The 18,364-nt window shown below is 42.7% G+C and overlaps 1 protein-coding gene across 2 annotated transcripts in view; it reads left to right on the top strand.

Annotated features, from left to right (window-relative positions):
- The first annotated feature begins 1,003 nt into the window (after positions 1-1,003).
- The window catches only part of CRHBP (corticotropin releasing hormone binding protein), a 40,200-nt gene continuing 22,839 nt past the window's right edge, over positions 1,004-18,364 (top strand). Inside the window, exons 1-6 of one of the 2 annotated variants that reach the window (XM_082457364.1) lie at positions 1,004-9,254; positions 9,614-9,707; positions 9,975-10,132; positions 11,573-11,783; positions 13,506-13,654; positions 17,249-17,366. In XM_082457364.1, the coding sequence (XP_082313490.1) occupies positions 9,174-9,254; positions 9,614-9,707; positions 9,975-10,132; positions 11,573-11,783; positions 13,506-13,654; positions 17,249-17,366 (811 nt within the window). In that variant the 5' untranslated portion in view covers positions 1,004-9,173. Of the gene's footprint in view, positions 9,294-9,613; positions 9,708-9,974; positions 10,133-11,572; positions 11,784-13,505; positions 13,655-17,248; positions 17,367-18,364 lie in introns of both variants that reach the window. The other variant, XM_082457363.1, reaches the window with a different exon arrangement.

Below are 18,364 nucleotides of genomic sequence, written 5' to 3'. Positions count from 1 at the left end.
GCGCACCGCGATGAAGAGTGGCCCCCACTTGCCACAACTGGAGAAAGCCCTCGCACAGAAACGAAGACCCAACACAGCCATAAATAAATAAATAAATAAATAAATAAATAAATAAATAAATAAATAAATAAAATTAAAAAAAAAACTGATTTCTTCAATATTAGATGGCCTCCTTCCCTTTAAATGCCTTAGAGGAATCTTGTTCTCTTTGCACATTAGTAATGATTAAAAATTGAAAATGTCAGCATTTTAGAGGGAGCAGTGTTTATTGATCTTTCATACTTAATTCCAACAGCCAGCTGATAAAGAGCAAGCTGGTTTCAGGGCTGAGGCACAGGGTTCAGTCTCTCCAAGGCTGGATCATCTACTGTCCAGCCACTAACTGAGCCCCACAAGCTGAGCTTGGCACCAGCCAGCTTGGTTTTACAGATGTTGACTCAGTCTAGAAGTAGCTGTCTGGGCACAAGGGCATGCCTTGAAGATAGTGATTCAGCTCAAGGGCTTCAAAGACAAAGGCTGTCACAGAGCTGGGACACTTGGGAATCCCAAGTCAAGGCCTCAAAAATGTATTGATAGATTATAAATGGAAAGGGCCTTGCTATAGACTGAATGTTAGTGTCCCTCCAAAATTCATATGTTGAAACCTAATCCCTAATGTGATGGTATTTGAAGATGGGGGCTTTGGGAGGTAATTAGGTCATGAGGATGGAACCCTTATAAGTGGGATTAGTGCCCTTACAAAAGAGACTGCAGAGAACTCCCTTGCCTCTTCCACCATGTGATGACAGAGGAAGAAGACAGCTGTCTATGAACCAGGAAGTAGGTCCCCACCAGACACTGAATCTGCCAGCACCTTGACCTTGGACTTCCAGCCTCCAGAACCATGAGAAATACATTTCTGCTGTTTATAAGCTACCCAGTCTGTGGTATTCTATTATAGCAGCCAGAACAAACTAAGACAGGCTGGTATTGGTTATTTTTCCTGTATAACACATCACTCCCAAACTTAGTGACTGAAAACAACAGTCATTTATTATCTCTCATGGTTCCTATGTGTTGGGTATTTGGGAAATACTCAATGGGGTGGTTCTGGCTTGGAGTCTCTCCTGATTTGCAGTCAAATGGTGGTTGAGAACTGGGGTTGCCTCGAGGGCTTCTTCAGCCACATGTCTGGGACCTGGGCTGGGATGATCAAAACCTCTGCGGACTAAAACAGCTGGGGCTCCCAGGTGTCTCCCTCTATCTCTGTGTGGTCTCTCCACATGGTCACTCCAGCATGGCAGCTTCATGGGAGCTGGACTTCTTACATGGTATCTCAGGGCTACCCCAGGAGAGGGAGAGAACACATGCTGAAGGCATGCTGCCTTTTTCTAATTTAGCCTCAGAAATTTCATGGTCACTTTGCCAATTTATTAGAAGCATGTCACTAAGTTCGGGCCATATCCTCTCCCAGTCCTGTGGCCCAGGAAGCGGGGTGACAGCTCCTCCCTGCTATTAGTCCTGGGACACTGCACCCTGGTGATTTCCCCGCACGCTGACCACACCTTTGTACCGTCCTTGTATTAAACACTCCGCAAATTACCCCCTTGTGAGCCACCATCTGCTTCCTGCTCTGACATTGACAGTTACACCCATCTCCCTCTTAGAGGTGTGGTGATGACTTGCCCAAGTTCCCAGTCAGTGATCTGGGGCTTGGGATACCTAATCCAGAGCCGTTTTGTTTCCACCCTATAGCTACTGCACATGGAAACCGTAATAAAACCCCTGAAATCCTTGATTACTCCCACAGGGTGTTGCTTATGTGGAGCTTCACAGTGCTGTGCTGAGCCTGAAGCAAAAGGAAGAATCACTAAGACCACTGGTGTCTTTATCTAAGACTTCGATATTTTGTTCATCCTGGGGTTTTTTTTGGCATCAGTTTTCCTTTTAAGTTTTACTGCATCATACTATTTATCATGATGATGAGATTTTGTGCCCCAGAGTGCCCTAGTTGCCCTGCCTGAGTCCTGGCCCTGTCCCCTTACTCCTCCCCACCTTTCTCATTGCCACTCCACACAGCTGGCTGTGGTCTTCAGAGCCGACTCCAGGAACTGTTTCAGCCCTTCCTCCCTTCCCTTTCCTCAGGTTTCACACTACCTGGCTGATGTCATATCGTTGGATGTTGACAGCTAACATTTGAGTGGTGACAGTTCTTTAATTTGTAACTAAATGGGAAGAGAAGAAGCCCCTTTTGCCATTTGCTTTTAGGTACCAGCCAGGAGTGCCAGGAGTGCCAGGAATGCCAGGTGTGGGTGTGTGTGTGCTCTTGCTGAGGATAGAGATGGATGAGATGCAGAAGCAGATTTTCAGGAGCCTATCTTTAGGGTTGAAGACAGACATACTAAAAGTCATGACAAAATATGGTAAGGGCTTTCAGGCATATATATAAAACGTTATGAGTCTAGAGCAGCTAAATCTGTTGCTCAGAGTGTGTGGAAGGAAGGACGCAGGGGAGGGAGGAAAAGAAGGGAGAGAGGGAGGGAGGAGGGAGGAAGGAAGGGTTGGCAGAGGGGAGGAGCAGGCTGGCCGCTGCCAGGGGTCCGATAAAAGTCAACTAAGAAGGCACCTCAGATAGCTCACCACTGTGTTGCTTGCTTGAATTTTTCTCTATTGCTTTCCTTATTTAGAACCTCTGGTGTCACTCCACGTAACTGGCAGACTTTTCTCCTTTAGATCTATTCTAAGGCACTAAGAAATGAGCCTCTTTACACTTCCTTTGTCTTCCATCAGAGAAGAGGCTGATGTTATGTGCCCATGCGCGTCACCACTACCTAATGACAAACACACCAGTTCTGGACCCGGCTGTAATTTTCCCTTTGATGCAGGCAGTGAGGGATTACTAAATGGCATTTCATTATGATCTACTGGCTAGATGTTAGTCATGGCATATTTTAGAGTAAGCCCGAAGGGAGCTGAGATAACAATGTCACTCCAAAGTCAAGGATGCCGTTGCACAAACATGAGCAACCCCCAATCTCCTTCGCAGTTATTGATCTGCCAGCATCTTGCTTTGGCCTGTGCCATCTCACTTTCTGCTGCTAGTAATTTTAAAACCTAAAATATAATTTTGGGGGTGAATGTCCAGGGTTGCTGTCTTTGAAGCAGGATTGATTACCTGGCTGGACAGAGAGAGATCTTTTTAGCCTAGACTTTGTTTCTGACCCATTGTGATAATCTGGGCACATCATTTAATCTCTCTTCTTTCCTCCCATCATCACTGTTTGTTTGGAAGTCTTGCCAGATCATTGCTTTCTTATTCCCAGTATCCCTAAGGCTTAACAGAGGACGTCATTCAATAATCCCTGATATGGAATCAAATATTATTCTCTTTGGGTAGTTCCTAATTATCTTATCTTCTGTTTCTGCTTTATAACTTCAACCTTCCTCTTTCCTCAATCTTCTCAATTTCTTTATTCTCTGCATTTCAATTTTTCTCTCTGTTGCAGCTAAGTCACTATCCAGTATAATGCACCATCTCTAATGGGGCCCATTCCTAGCTAGTTTTTGAAATGCAGTTCTGTAGTATATTTCAACTTATTTCTCTCTTTGTCTAACTATGGCTTTTAAAGTCTGTTAATGTTCTAATATGAAGTCATTCATTCTAATGTAATAATAATATAAAAAACATATCCTACACATGCACTCTTATAAAATTATCATTAGAAGGAAAGCCCTAGTGATAAAGACATATAATATCATTGGTATAATTTAATAATATCTACACTTAAGGTTATCCTTTCTGAAGGGCATATATTATAATATTTAATTCCTATACAGGCATACCTCGGAGATATTGGGGTTCAGTTCCAGACCACTGCAATAAAGTGAATATTGCAGTAAATTGAGTCATACAAATTTTTTGGTTTCCCAGTGCATATAAAAGTTATGTTTATACTATACTGTAGTTTATTAACTGTGCAGTAGCACTATGTCTAAAAAAAATGTACAAACCTTAGTTAAAAAATACTTTCTTGGGCTCCCCTGGTGGCGCAGTGGTTAAGAATCTGCCTGCCAATGCAGGGGACAGGGGTTTGAGCCCTGGTCGGGGAAGATCCCACATGCTGCGGAGCAACTAACCCGTGCGCCACAACTACTGAACCTGCGTGCCACAACTACTGAAGCCCGCGTGCCTAGAGCCCATGCTCCGCAACAAGAGAGGCCACCTCAATGAGAAACCCGCGCACCACAATGAAGAGTAGCCCCCGCTCCCGCAACTAGAGAAAGCCAGCATGCAGCAACAAAGACCCAACACAGCCAAAAGAAAGAAAAATCAAAAAACTTTCTTGCTGAAAAAGGCTAATAATTGTCTGACAATGCAGGGTTGTCACAAACCTTTGATTTGTAAAAAATGCAATATCTGTGAAGTGCAATAAAGTGAAGTGCAATTAAATGAGGTATGCCTATAATAATTCCCAGTGTAGATCACCATTTTACAGGTGAGAAAACTTATGATCAAAGAAGTCATTGAACCAGGGTTTTTGTTTTTATTTTGTTTCTCTATTTTGAAGAGGCCTATTATTTTGTGAATCCAGCATTCCTTTTTTTTCTGGAAACAGCTTCTCCCTTCTCCATTCATATGGCTGTCATGAGAACAGTCATGTAATGACCGGATCCTATCCTCTGGCCCTCTGAGCCTTTTCCCACTAAGTTTGTGGACTGGGGATTATGAGTACATTGGATCAGAGTATTTTTATTTGTCTAAGGGTAACTTGTAAAGCTAAGGCATTACTGGTGGCTGGTTTACCACCACAGAAGCTACAGATGTTGGGAGAAGGCAGCCTGAGACAGAGAGACTAGGAAATAGCTCCTGACTCCTGTTTTCTGCTCAAGCATTCTGCAAGCCATCGTGATAATAACTTCCCCTTCAGTTCCAGTTCGCTATCAGTCACTTGCAACCCCCAAAAGTCCTAACCTCTATTGACTGCTGGTCGTCTTAACCACATCAAAGGGAGATAATGGATTTGAGTTGAAAGTCACTGACATGTGAGAGTTTCATTCAAAGGCCAAGTTATGCTAGTTCCCCCAAGGAACTAGTTTAGTTTCTTCCTTCCTGATCTCAAACACATCAGAAAAAGAAAACTTATGTATTAAAAATAACTACGTTAAGAGAATGGGCTTAAGGACACTGGGAGGGGGAGGGGTAAGCTGGGACGAAGTGAGAGAGTGGCGTGGACATATATACACTACCAAATGTAAACTAGATAGCTAGTGGGAAGCAGCTGCATGGCACAGGGAGATCAGCTCAGTGCTTTGTGACCACCTAGAGGGATGGGATAGGGAGGGTGGGAGGAAGATGCAAGAGGGAGGGGATATGGGGATATATGTATACGTATAGCTGATTCACTTTGTTATACAGCAGAAACTAACACACCATTGTAAAGCAATTATACTCCAATAAAGATGTTAAAAAAATAAAAATAAATAAAAATAAAAAGGGTTTTGGGAGGCATACCTGATTAGGACATACTACAGAAATCATCTTCAGGAATATTTTATTGAAAGAAAAGTCCTTAAGGTTGTGAACGTCTAGAAAGATGAGTTGTATTTTTTTTTTTAATTTATTGATTTTATTTATTTTTGGCTGTGTTGGGTCTTCGTTTCTGTGCAAGGGCTTTCTCTAGTTGCGTCAATCGGGGGCCACTCTTCATTGCGGTGTGTGGGCCTCTCACTATCGCAGCCTCTCTTATTGCGGAGCACAGGCTCCAGATGCGCAGGCTCAGTAGTTGTGGCTCACGGGCCTAGTTGCTCCGCGGCATGTGGGATCTTCCCAGACCAGGGCTCGAACCCGTGTTCCCTGCATTGGCAGGCAGATTCTCAACCACTGCGCCACCAGGGAAGCCCCAATGAGTTGTATTGATGCTGTCCTTAACTAGTTACCCAGGGAGCTTGTGAGTAACCATTTGTTCCATGGACAGTTGGGAGTAAAGATATTTTATTAATCTGATTTCCAGTGTTAGGATTTCACGTTACTACAAAATTCTGTTGAGCTTAGGGAGCCTTTCTGCAGGTGTTATTAACCTCATTTCGGACTGAAGAAAATTTGGCAGAACATCCTGAAATAAATCAGCAGCACTGCAAAGAAAAAGATCGGTAAGAATTTCTCTCCTAGGCTAACTCCCTCTTTTACCAGATACCGTGGGTTATCTAAATTAATCCAAATGATGACTTTCCCCCACAGAAGAAGGAAATTAAAACTTTAAATCAATCAAAAAAAAAAAGCTACGTTAAAATAATAGTCAAATTCATTCAAACAGCAAGTCATCTTGAAAGAAACGGAAAACTAGTTTTTTTTAGTGCCAATGTGGTGGGTCATGTGACCCTTTACTAAAAACTAGTTTTTGTTGGTGGTGGTTAACTACAATGGGCTATATTCAGTCATCTTTATTTCTTAAAGAACTCAATCATATGTCCCATTTCCAACATTTCAACATACCACTCGGGAAAGGGAAAAGGAAGATCTTCTAGAGCAGGTGTGCTCTGCTCAAGTGATTAACAAAAGAAAAAGTGTACTATTATATGTAGGGAATACTTAAGGGAATCTTAAGACTGACCCTAGAGTAGAAAGAGATTTGGGATTACATTGTCCCCTTTCTGCTTCAGACACCGCAGTGTGTAAGCCTTGGCAGACTCCACAAACTTGCACTTGGCTCTCATAATCACGTCATAGGCCCTGTGGGTGACAACAAAGTCCCTCTTTATGCTGCTTAGAAGTTGGCTATGTGCACCTCTTCAGTCTCAGCACAATTTTAAAATCCCACCCCTGCCATGTTCATGGATTGAATATGGCTCTGTATCATGTGGTCACCTTGACCTTCAGGCTTAACACAGTGACAATTTGCTCTGGGGCTTTGTGAAAGGAAAAATGTCTTACCTAATGAAAAGGATGTCTTAACCCTTCCTAACAATAATTTAAGATCTAAAATATACTGATCAGGGATTGTATTAACATCAGCATGGGAGAGGCTGTCTAGAAAAACATGGAGAAAAACTAAAATGTGTGCAGAGAATGGAGGTGAACATATGAATAATTTCCAACCAGCATGCTTGGGGACTCTGAGTTAACTCAGAACATATTTCAAAATAATCAATTTGGTTAAACAAATATTAAGCTAATTGTTTGAATGACTAAATTGGTCCATGAAAATAATTTTTCTTCAGACAGAGACCTAGTTACCGTCCAGAAACTTTTTCTTCTGTCTAATCCAAATGGTTCTTCCATTGCTCTCACCCATTTTTAATACTTCTGCTCACAGAGAATGGCTACTTTCTTCTCTTTGTCCTCCAACTCCATCTTCTTGTTATTCCCCTATAGGTTCTAATTTTCATCCTTTAGTTACTCTTATTTAAACAAAACAAAACACAGTTTCCACTGACTTAGTAGATATTTGCCAAACTGGTGAAAATAACACATGAATATCCCCACCTAGGACTTGGTAGGAATGAAATTCTTTTTCTACCATAGTTTGTGGATTGTTTCGTAAAATAGGTTGTTACCCCTCTGTCATCGTGTTTCCCCTCATTTATCCCAGCTCTTTCTGGAGACAGGCCTGGCATGTGTGCAGTTGAGGTTAAGCCATTTGTTTTTCTCTTTTTTTTATTCCTCTCAGGTTTCTTTATACCCTCTCTAAAATTCAGACATCTAAAGAGTCCCAGGATGGGGAGAAGGACATAGTGGCCAGTGTTTATGACATTTGGGTGCCCTCTCCTCTCATGCTGTCTGTGGTCTGAGGACTGTTTACAAAGCTGGACTATGGTAGGAAGGCCTCCAGGTTAAACAATTAAGAGGCAGCTCCTTCAGAGCTCAGAATTGTCTTAAATATGAAAATATCAAGTTCTGACACCACTAGACAAATGGCTGCTTCATTCTGAGTATTTACACACTAAATATAGAACTATTTCCTTGAGTTAAAACCCTATATGATGGTCTTATTATTTGGAATAATTTTAATAGCAAAGAAAGCTATGGGTAGTAACCATGTTTTCTGTCAGGCAGAAGTAAAAACATGAATTTTTTTAGGATTTGTAGTGGCCTTGCTCGGCACAGAGATTGGAGAGGGGTGGGAAAACTGAAAGTGGAGATCTTCATATTTCCCACAGTTTTGGACATAAAGGAGGAGCAATTCTCTTCTCATCTAATCAGCAAAGATAAGGTTAACTTATTCCTGCATCTCTAAGTCATTTGTTTAGCCCTGTAAATTCGCTGATGAGCCATTTTAATAAAGCTTCTCAGCAGGTCCTTCTACCAGAGTATGAAAGTAATCCAGGTATTCGAAGGCGTGAAATGGAATGACTCCATCTCTCAGTGGTTCAGATGGATGTTAAGGTCATGGCCACGGTTAGCTGGCCCAGGAGTGTGTCCATCTTATATACATTCAGGCTATGTGACAGAGCTCGGCTGAAATCCAGGAGTCCATGGACTCCAGAGTTAGCTTTCTATTAAGGAAAAGCTTACAAGAAACTGGACCAGGATAAAGCAAAGACCAAGGGACAGAAAGAAAGCTTGAATTACATGATTGCAATATTCTACAAAATCAGCTTCTCTTTGGAGCTGAAAATGCCTCAAGTTTCTTCCTGAGAGGCATGAGCAATTGCATGAATACTATGTTCTCTGACAATTTCCAACATGATTCCATTTAAGGTTATGTGACAAGTCTGTATGATAAGGTTGTGTGTGTCTGGGTATTTTATGCCTGTGTGTAACACTGTCACTTGGCTTTGCAAAACCAAAATTTCCCTGCATGTCCATGGGAGAGGATAATTCAGCATGTGGCAGGCCAAGTAAAATGCCATCCCTTATTCTCCATCCTTGCTTCATTCTTTCTCCCACACTTTAACTCACTAAGTTGTAAGTGTCTGAAATCATTCTTGGTGAATAACGCTGGACCACTCAGAAAGTTTGCGGCTGAGAGCTGGACCCTCGTCATCACCAAGCACTTTGTCACTGAGACAGAGTAACCCATGGTTACTGAGCTCAGATCAGTTAAGGGGCAGAGAGCCTCCCCTCCTCACTGCTCTATAAAAGAGACCCAGCAAAGGGACCCTACCAGCTTCTAGCTCTCAGCCTGGGGGAGCGCGTGGGAAGCAAAGCCCAGACCTGCGGAGCAGAAAGCACCAGCTGCAGAGGCAAGGCCGGCATGGCTCCCACTTTCAAACTTCAGTGTCACTTCATTCTGATCTGCCTGATGGCTCTAAGAGGGGAGAGCCGGTACCTGGAGGTGAGCGATTACCCGGTTGACCCATCACACCTTCCTGTGGTGAGTGTCCAGCCTCGGGGGTGGGCAGGCTGCCTCCGCTCTCAGACGTGTTTCGGTTAGCTCTTTCTTCCGCATTTACTGTGCCCCCTCTCTCCTCTGGTTTCCCCTGGGTCTTCCTCCCTGCCTCTTCCTCCTTCCCTCTGGTCCCTGGGCATACCCTGGTCTGATGGAAAGGTCTAAACCTTCCCGTCTTCTCCGGACCCGGGAGACGTTGACCCGGTCACTTTATTCTCTTTGCCGCGGGGCAGGGAGGGTGCCTTGCTTCTGGTTCCCTTTCCCCCTCCTTGAACTTTTGCGGACTGACTTATTTTCCTGGCCAGCTGCGGGAAGCTGTGGACCACGACCCTTTCCTACTCTTCAGCGCCAACCTGAAGCGGGAGCTGCCGGGGGAGCAGCTGTACCGCCGCGCTATGCGTGAGTCGGGGCTGCCTGGCTGGCTGGCGTCCGTCCGCGGGCAGCGGGGAGGTGGGGATTGTTGAGGACCGCGGGGGGCGCAGTCCGCATCGCTAAGGGTCAGTCCGAGGAGGCGCACTGGGGCGAGATGGGGTGACGCACGCGGAGCGCGGAAGCGGGGCGCAGCCGAGGCTGGGAGTCGGAGCGCGAGCGGAGAGGGGCTGCCCCGGGTGCCGCCGCAGTGGCTGCAACCTGGGACCCCCAACCCCGCTGCCCTCCCCCCCCCAGGGTGCCTGGACATGCTGAGCCTCCAGGGCCAGTTCACCTTCACCGCCGACCGACCGCAGCTGCACTGCGCCGCCTTCTTCATCGCAGAGCCCGAGGAGTTTATCACCATCCACTACGAACTGGTCTCCATCGACTGTGAGAGCGGGGACTTCCTGAAGGTGAGGCGCCCCCGCCAGGCGCAGCCCCAGCCGCGGGGCAAGGGAGGGGTCATGGTCGGGACGCTGCGCCCTAGCGTGGAGAGCCTGCGCCGCTCGTAATTAGATGCTTCGCTGGTGCAGGAGTGGGAGAGGCGCACTCCGGGACCCCCGCGCAGCGCGAACCTCGCCCCACTCCCCGAAGGGCGAGTGCCTTGGTCTTGCAGTGGTTTAAATTCATCTCTGTGCGCTCTCGGTCCCGGGCGCTTCCAAAGACTAGAACTCGTGGCGCGAACCACTGTGTTGCAATCTGGAGCAGATGAAAAGGGGTGCAAACCAACTAGTACGAGCCCTCGGGTCCACCGAACCCGCGGTCCTGATTAGAAGGCGACCTCACATGTCTGAGATCTGAGCCCGCCTTGCTCCTGCTGGTCCCTTTCTCTGTGGAGCTGTTTCAGGCTCCCAGAGGCTGTCTTCAATGCCTGGGTGACCTGATTTTGGAGCAGAAGGGCACTGGCTGCGGGGCAGGTTGCTCAGAAGGAATCCAGTCTGAGGCAGCTGGGAGGCGCGGATAAGTCCCCCAGCGTCATAACATCCCCACTCCCAGTTCTCCATGAGTCTAACGGGTCAGCTTGGGATGGCTGCTGGACTTCTCCAGTCCAGTTAAAATGAACATGATTAAAATCCCAAAGTGGAATTATTTTGGAACCTGTCAAACGCAATAGAAGAGGACTGATCTGGTGAAATAATTTGTAGCTGGTAATTTTACTAACGTGAACTAGGTTGGACTCATTAAATTGGAGACCTGTGGTGATTTTAAGAGTAAAGTCAATAGACTGACCGTTTGTCCAGCCAACTACAAACTTCAACAAGTGAAGGAAAAAATTCCTAACTTGCATACCAGCCATTATCGTCTAAGTGTTAAAGTAGTTCTTGATATTTTAATAAGTGATAAGAGTAAAAATATGAGGAAAATGGGTGTGTATAACCATCGGCAGGTAGGTAAAGTTGCTGCTCCAGTTTTTCCTCTTGATATTTTTGAGAAATTTTGTTCATATTTTAATGAGGAAAGAGAAAAACTGAAACCCAAATTATGTTCCTGTGGAATTCTTCTGAAGGTAGGATGTGTGGAAAATATGACCAACACAAAAATGTATATCGTCTGTAGTTTCATTTACCAAGGTGGCTGAAATGATAAAGTATAAGAAAGTTTATTTGCTTTGGAAATGTTAGAGTTTATAAAGGGGGAAAAAGCAATAATTAATTAATAATGTGACTTGCAAACAACCCTCACAGTCAAAATATATACAAATAGAAAGCACGTGTGCAGGGGGGTATAGGCTGTCTATTCCTCACTTATGACCGAAGGCCCATGGCTGGATAACCTTTTCCCCCTTTTCAACACACCTGTGACTTCAGGAGTTGATGAAAGTGATCATCTTTGTCTGTATTTTTTGTTGGAAGGTATTTGATGGTTGGATTCTCAAGGGGGAGAAGTTCCCCAGTTCCCAGGATCACCCTCTCCCCATGACTGAGCGGTACATAGATTTCTGTGAGAGTGGTCTTAGCAGAAGGAGCGTCAGATCCTCGCAGAACGTGGCCATGATCTTCTTCCGGGTCCATGAACCAGGAAATGGGTTCACATTAACCATAAAGACAGATCCTAACCTCTTTCGTAAGTGGACTTCATGTCTTCTTAGTTGGAAGGCAGGACTTGCGGGGAGAGAGTGTCAGTTCTGCTTTTCAAAGGTAGCATCATTGCACAGACTTAGGAAATTTGAAGTGAGGAAGGATTTGAATGGAAATTCTTTTGTAATTAGAAATGACCTAAAGGATATTTCCAATTCATTATCATGAAAATCAAATCAGTTTTTAATTTATTTACCAGGCTAGGTAAGATACTAGTTTATGGTGACTAGAATTCTATTTTTTCTCCAGTCTTATTCTGATCTCCTGAGCTACTACAGTGTATTCAGTGACAAACTTTAATCCCTCCAAGTCATTCCATTGATCTGGATAAGCTTGAGGGATCAGATATGAAGTTGCAGTCTTACAGATATTTAGGTGAAGGCTGAAAGACTACATATCTAGGATGTGTAGACAGATTTCATGCCCTGAGCAGAGGGATGGACCAGAGGACCTCAACATTGCCTTCAGAGTCTGAAACCATTGCTCTAATTTAGTTCATTTCTGGTGGATACACAAATAGACGCTATAAAGCTGAATAGCCCAGGCCTAAAACACATTATCTTAATCAGAATGAGTTCATTCATCTATTTATTATTTCTTCCCCATTAAGAGGAAGACGTTTATAAAAAATCAGGAAAACATATTCATTTTTGGTTGCATACAATAGTACAATAGTATTAATATTAACACTTCATGTGGTTGAAGAATGGGGCCTACCTAATCTGCCAAAAAATAATATACTGACTGATCTCCCAAATTTTGTTTTTAAAAAACAAAAAAAATTTTTTGAAAGAAGCCCCCCAAAAAGGCTGTTTCCGAGGACTGGAGCAGAATAACAGTAGAGGACACCATGAACTGTTTCTCCTATATTTTGTTTGGTTAGAAATCAGAAACCTTCTAGAATCATCAAGGAATTTCAGTTCTTTTTGAAATTAAGTGTAATTAAAAATATAAGGAGGAAGCAAAAGGTAGTTCTGACATAGTCTGATCAATCAGAAACTTTTGTCCCATAACTGGCCAAAAAAAGTACAAACTCTGATGCTTCTAGTTTCATAGATAGAAGAGTAAATTTATTGTAAGTCTAGTCTTGAGATACAAAACAAAATTTCAGAAAGTCTTGGGAGTAAATAAACATTTAAAATTTACCTATTAGTCACCTTATCACTTAACACCCAGGAAATATTTATCAGACATAAGCCTGCTTTGTATTTTTCTCAGCCTATTTTGTAACTAGTTTAATGTTTCTTCACTTTATTATCTCAAAAGTAACATATAGCTACAAGTTCAGTTAATAAAGGTTTCAGACAGACAGGGTTTGAGTTCTGGCCTTATCTTTAAGCCTTGATTCTTCCAGACTCCCAGCTTGAACTTGGACCCTAGTTAATGAAGTGTTCCTAGAACTTCTACCAGCTAGTATTGTTTGGTTGGTTATTAATTTATGTCTTGTGAGTGTTATAAACAAGGTGACCCCCTGAGATTACGATTAGAAGTCCCCTTGCAGCCAGGGCCTCCTGACAATGTCCATACATCACTGGTGCTTTTTATTCCCCAACTCCTTCCTTTCTCCAAATCACCTTTGTGATAAGTACTCTCTTCTGGGCCACAAGCCCCTAAACCATGAATAGGAGCTTAGAATAAGGATGAGATAAATTTCTATAAAAGCCCAGCATACCAAGCAGTGAAAATGTGATTTTGTTTTTCTACAAAGCCTGCAATGTCATCTCCCAGACCCCAAATGGAAGGTTTACTCTGGTCGTGCCACATAAGCATCGCAACTGCAGCTTCTCCATAATTTATCCTGTGGTGATCAAAATATCTGATCTCACCCTGGGACACTTCAATGGTCTGCAGTTAAAGGTGAGTTGCTTATTTGCTTCCCAGTCACTTCCTAAGACCTCAGCTTTATCAGAGCAAAAGTAACTACATAGGGCAAACGTGGATGAACTGGTGTAGTATGTCCTTCTGTTCGACGGTTAGATCTCACATGAGCCTGCCCTCGCTGCTTTAATAAACTCTTCTTCTATTTCCGTTATGCTGCAAGTTGCATACTCAGGTGCCTCTTCTGACTACTTGAATACTTTTCTTGTGATGTTAGAAAATGTTTTCAATTGGCAAAGTTGTGGCATATAATTACAATTGAACTCTCTTGTACTTGCCTCTTTTACAAAAATTCTCTCCTAGCAGAACCTAGTGTGAGTCATCTACACAGCTGTTTTTCTGATTATTGGAATTTTCTTTTGACATGAAGGAAGTATCTCATTGACAGACTGTGTTATGAAGGAATGCTAAGCGTAGCATAAAATACAAAACTGGATTTTTATATTGCAAAATACAGTAAAGTTTTGAAGCGTTTTTTTGCATTACAATTTAATTCCATACATTTTACAACAAAACATTAGTTGAGACTCCCCATCAACTTCTTCCCCCATGAACTTCTGTACGGATTTTATAATTAATGCTGAGCTTGACCACATTTATTTGCACTGGTAGCTTGTTTCCTTTGAGTCATCCTCATTTCCTTTTATGTTCTCATATGCCTAGGTTAAGACAGCTCATGCATTTGCTGGCATCAAAGATAGTCATAGTTCCTAATCAGAAAGATTTCAGTGAAAACCAAATAAATAGGACTAGGGCTGAGAAAAGCAGTAAATCCAATTTCCTTTAAGCCCTAAATTCATAGGTCAGTGCCTGTTTTTTAAAGTTGAACCTTAGTAGAAGAATAATCCTTTGATAAAGGCCAGGATAAGTGGATGTCTTTGGCTTAGCCTTATAGGCTTGAGATTTTTTGTATGTCATTCTTGATGTTTAATATAGAAGATGGCAAGTGTGACAGATTGAGAGATCTGCACTTTAGTTATTCTTGGCTATGAGGAGTAATCTTGGTGCTTACCACTTAAAAAAATGTGAAGTCTGCAGTGTTCTAGGTATCTATTGCTTTACAAAATATTTTCTGAGTGCTTACCATGTGCAAGGAATTCTTCTAGATGCTGGAAATTAGCAACAAACAGAACAGGTCCTACTCACATGGAACCTGTATTCTAGTGGGATGAGACATGCAAAAGTGTAATGTATTTCAAATAGTGGTGAGTGCCCTACAGAAAATGAAGCAGAGTGGTGGCTGGGGACAAGGGGGTAGAGTGAGGGGCAGGCAGCTACTTGAGATGAGAAGGTCAGGAAAGAAATCTTTTGAGAAGGAGACATTTAAAGTGAGATTTCAGTGATAGGTAGGAAGGAGCCAGCAGCCACAGGAAGAGCTGGGAACAGAGCAACAGTAGTGCAGAGGCTCAGAGGCAGGAATGGGTTTGCTGAGTTCTAGAAATGGAAAGAAGGAAAAGTAGAGGGGGAGTGGTATCATACAGCATCAGGGAGACAGGCAGGGCCAGGGGGTGGAGAGCCCAGCGGGTCATATTAAAGAGTTTGAGTTTATTTTCAGTGCAGTGGGAAACCACCGAAGGGGTTCAGGCAGGAAAGTGACATAATCCATTTGCTTATGCTCAGGTGGGGTGAGAGTGATTGGGAATTGCTGGCCTCATGACCAAATTAATTGACAGAGTCCACGATGGGAAGGAGACATTACCTAAAGGTCATTCTGTCTTCCATGAATGATGATGAATGGGCTGTAGGGGCCAGAGTGGTGCAGCAGTGCACCTAAAAGGCCATTGTCATAGTCTAGGCAAGAGATGAGAGTGACTTGGTCCAGGGAGATAGAACCTCAACAAAGAAATCTCGGGGGTCACTGCTGAGGAGCCGAACCCCAGAGGTCCCTACACAACTCAGCTTCTGCTGTTGTTTATAAGAACAGCTGAGAGGTTTGGAAAGAGGAGAGAAAAGTCACTGAACGCCAAAAAGTACGTGCTCCCAACCTCCTGTTTCCTGGTTTTGTTCCCTTCATTTTAGCTTCCGTTTCTTCCCAACTTCTTATTTCCCATTTCTCTCTCCTGAGCCTGCCTTTTCCCCTTCACCTCCTCCTGTGAAATTTGGAACCTATAGAACGAGGTGGAATGTTTACTCTTAAGACATGTTCCCCCTGGACACCCTCTACTCAAGGGAAAGGCAATTACATTTTTTTCCCTTTACCTCTAAATGGCTTATTCAACTGTTCATACAAGAAAATGAGCCCTGTACACAGTGGGGCTAACTAACCCTCTATTTCATCATTGATGAAATTACGTGTAAAATACCTAAGCATAGAACCCAGCACAGTGCTTTAAATATATATGCCCACACCTGCTTCCTTTCATTAGTTAAAGAGTTGCTGTTGTATTATTTTCTATTGGTTGTTTAGTTCCAGTTGCATTTCAATATCTTCCAAATGTTGGACTGTGTGGGCTTTTATGTATGTGTGTGTTTTACATTCTCTGTTTTAGATTTTGGTCCCTATGTAGCATGGTCTATTTGGTTAGCTTCTAAGCACCTTGCCACATTCCGCTAGATCTCTTGATGGCTATGTCTCAGTGAAGAAGAGGATCACAGGCAAAACTGGCTGTATAATTTGTGGGGGGACAGTACAAAATGAAAATACAGGGGCCTTATTTTAAAATTATTAGGAATTTCAAAATGGTGACAGCAGAGCGTTAAGCCAAGCACTAGGCCTTGTAAGTGTGAGCCCTGTGGGCACGGGTGGCACGATCACAAGGCCAGCCCTGATCACGGGAAATGGGTGGCCCAAACTGTGACATTTGGGGCTGAGAGGGGGTCTGCTTTGTTTGCGTGGGAAAGTGAAGCACAGGAATTTCTGTGGATGACACAGTGTGGAAAAGATGAAGGGAAGCAGAAAAAGGTCGTTACAGTGCATCACAAAGTCTTAAGACTACATACTTATTTTGAGTAGCTTGAAGTAAGTTTATTTTAGTTGGAAGGAAAAAGTTGATGGTAACTCTAGCCAATTAGAGCCCCAAATGAGGGGTCTCTTCTTTTTTTAATATTCTTTTAACTAGTCTAACTCCTTATCAGTAGAAAGGATAAAAATTGTCTCAATAGCAGAAAAAGTCTTTTATAAAGAAGAGGAAAATAGGTAAGTTGAAGAAAAAACCGATGTGGAAGCCCTATTTATAAAAATTCTGACTGCATGCATTAAGAAATTCAAATAATTCATTGTGTATGTCCAAATGATTTAAAAAGCAAAGCATTTTCAGATTCAATTTTCATATATTGTATATGGAGTTTACAGATTCCAATTTCATCATTCTAGTCCTTGAGCTTATAAAAAAATGTTTTTTTAAATACACATACATTTTTTAAAATGATTACTCAACGGATTTAGAAAAGCAATTCCTATGATTTTTTTTTTTTTCTTTAAAAAGTCTTACTTCCCAGAGTCCTGGATGTTAAATTAAATGGCAAAGCCAGCATGTCTACAGCTGACTGAATTCACCAACTTGCCATTGGTCAAATGGTTTGACTTCCATAATTGGTTTAAATACATCTTCCTCTGCTGCTTTACTCTCTTAGAAGTCCTCAGCAGGTTGTGTGGGAATAGGAGACTTTGTGGAGCTGCTGGGAGGAACCGGATTGGACCCTTCCAAGATGATGCCTTTAGCTGATCTCTGCTATCCTTTTCACGGCCCTGGTAAGATATTTCTTTGATTATTATTTATGTGCCTATTAAGATTGTTTCCTTAAATAAAATGCCTCAAATTTTTTATACATGGGAGGGCAAGTTCCACCAAAGAAACTTTGATTTTGCACATTGAGCAAGTGTGAGGCTTTTGCATTTGAGCCTAGGCACAGTATCAAGAATGCGTGACCACAATATCTGACAGTGGGAGAAAAACTTATGAAGTAACAAGGTTGCGTATTTAAGGTTTGCCCTAGGTACAACTATGAAAAAGACAAAGCTTTTTGGTTCTGTGCTCTGTCCACCTTCTTGAAGGTCCCTGCTTTCCTCCTCTCGAGACTAAAGATTTTACTGACTGAAAACCGTAGTTCAAATAGTGGATGTGTTGTCAATTAGTCATAGTATAAAAATGAAGTAATATCTAAATAACTTTACCATACATATGTATATGTGTGTGTATTACTCATAGTAAATATTGACACATTAAAAGGTGATATGCTTTATTAGAAATTCTCAGAACTGCTGAATGTCCCCAACTTCTAGCAGCAAAACCAGCCTCTGAAAGACCACTGCAAAACAGAGGTAAATTCTGAGATCTAAAAATGGTCACGGGTAATAAAAGACCTGGTTCTCGCCAAACAGAATCAGGTCTTCTTTGTTATAGATCAGTGAAGCTTTTCCATTTGATTATGCTCGGGTGGGGTGAGGGGGGTGGGAATTGCTGACTAGTGACCAAATTAATTAACGAAATCCAAGGGGGAGGGAGAGAGTTACATAAAACATTTCTGTAAAGGTCACTCCTGTATCTGTACTTCTGATGCAGGAACCGGTGATTATCTTTTAAGAGACAAAAGTCAAACAGAAGAACAGTCTTTCATCCCTTACCATAGCCCCCTTCCTCTTTTGTAAGCACACATCACTAACCAACTAAATAATGAAGCTGCAAATCAGACAGCCTTTTGATCAGCTGTTACCAGTTTTAATTAAAGCCAGTTCTGCCAACCAGTATT

This window comes from Balaenoptera physalus (genome assembly GCF_965194825.1).
Source record: "Balaenoptera physalus genome assembly, chromosome: 3".
In the NCBI taxonomy this organism is placed as follows: Eukaryota; Metazoa; Chordata; class Mammalia; order Artiodactyla; family Balaenopteridae; genus Balaenoptera; species Balaenoptera physalus.
This window is presented reverse-complemented; position numbering and strand designations above follow the sequence as displayed.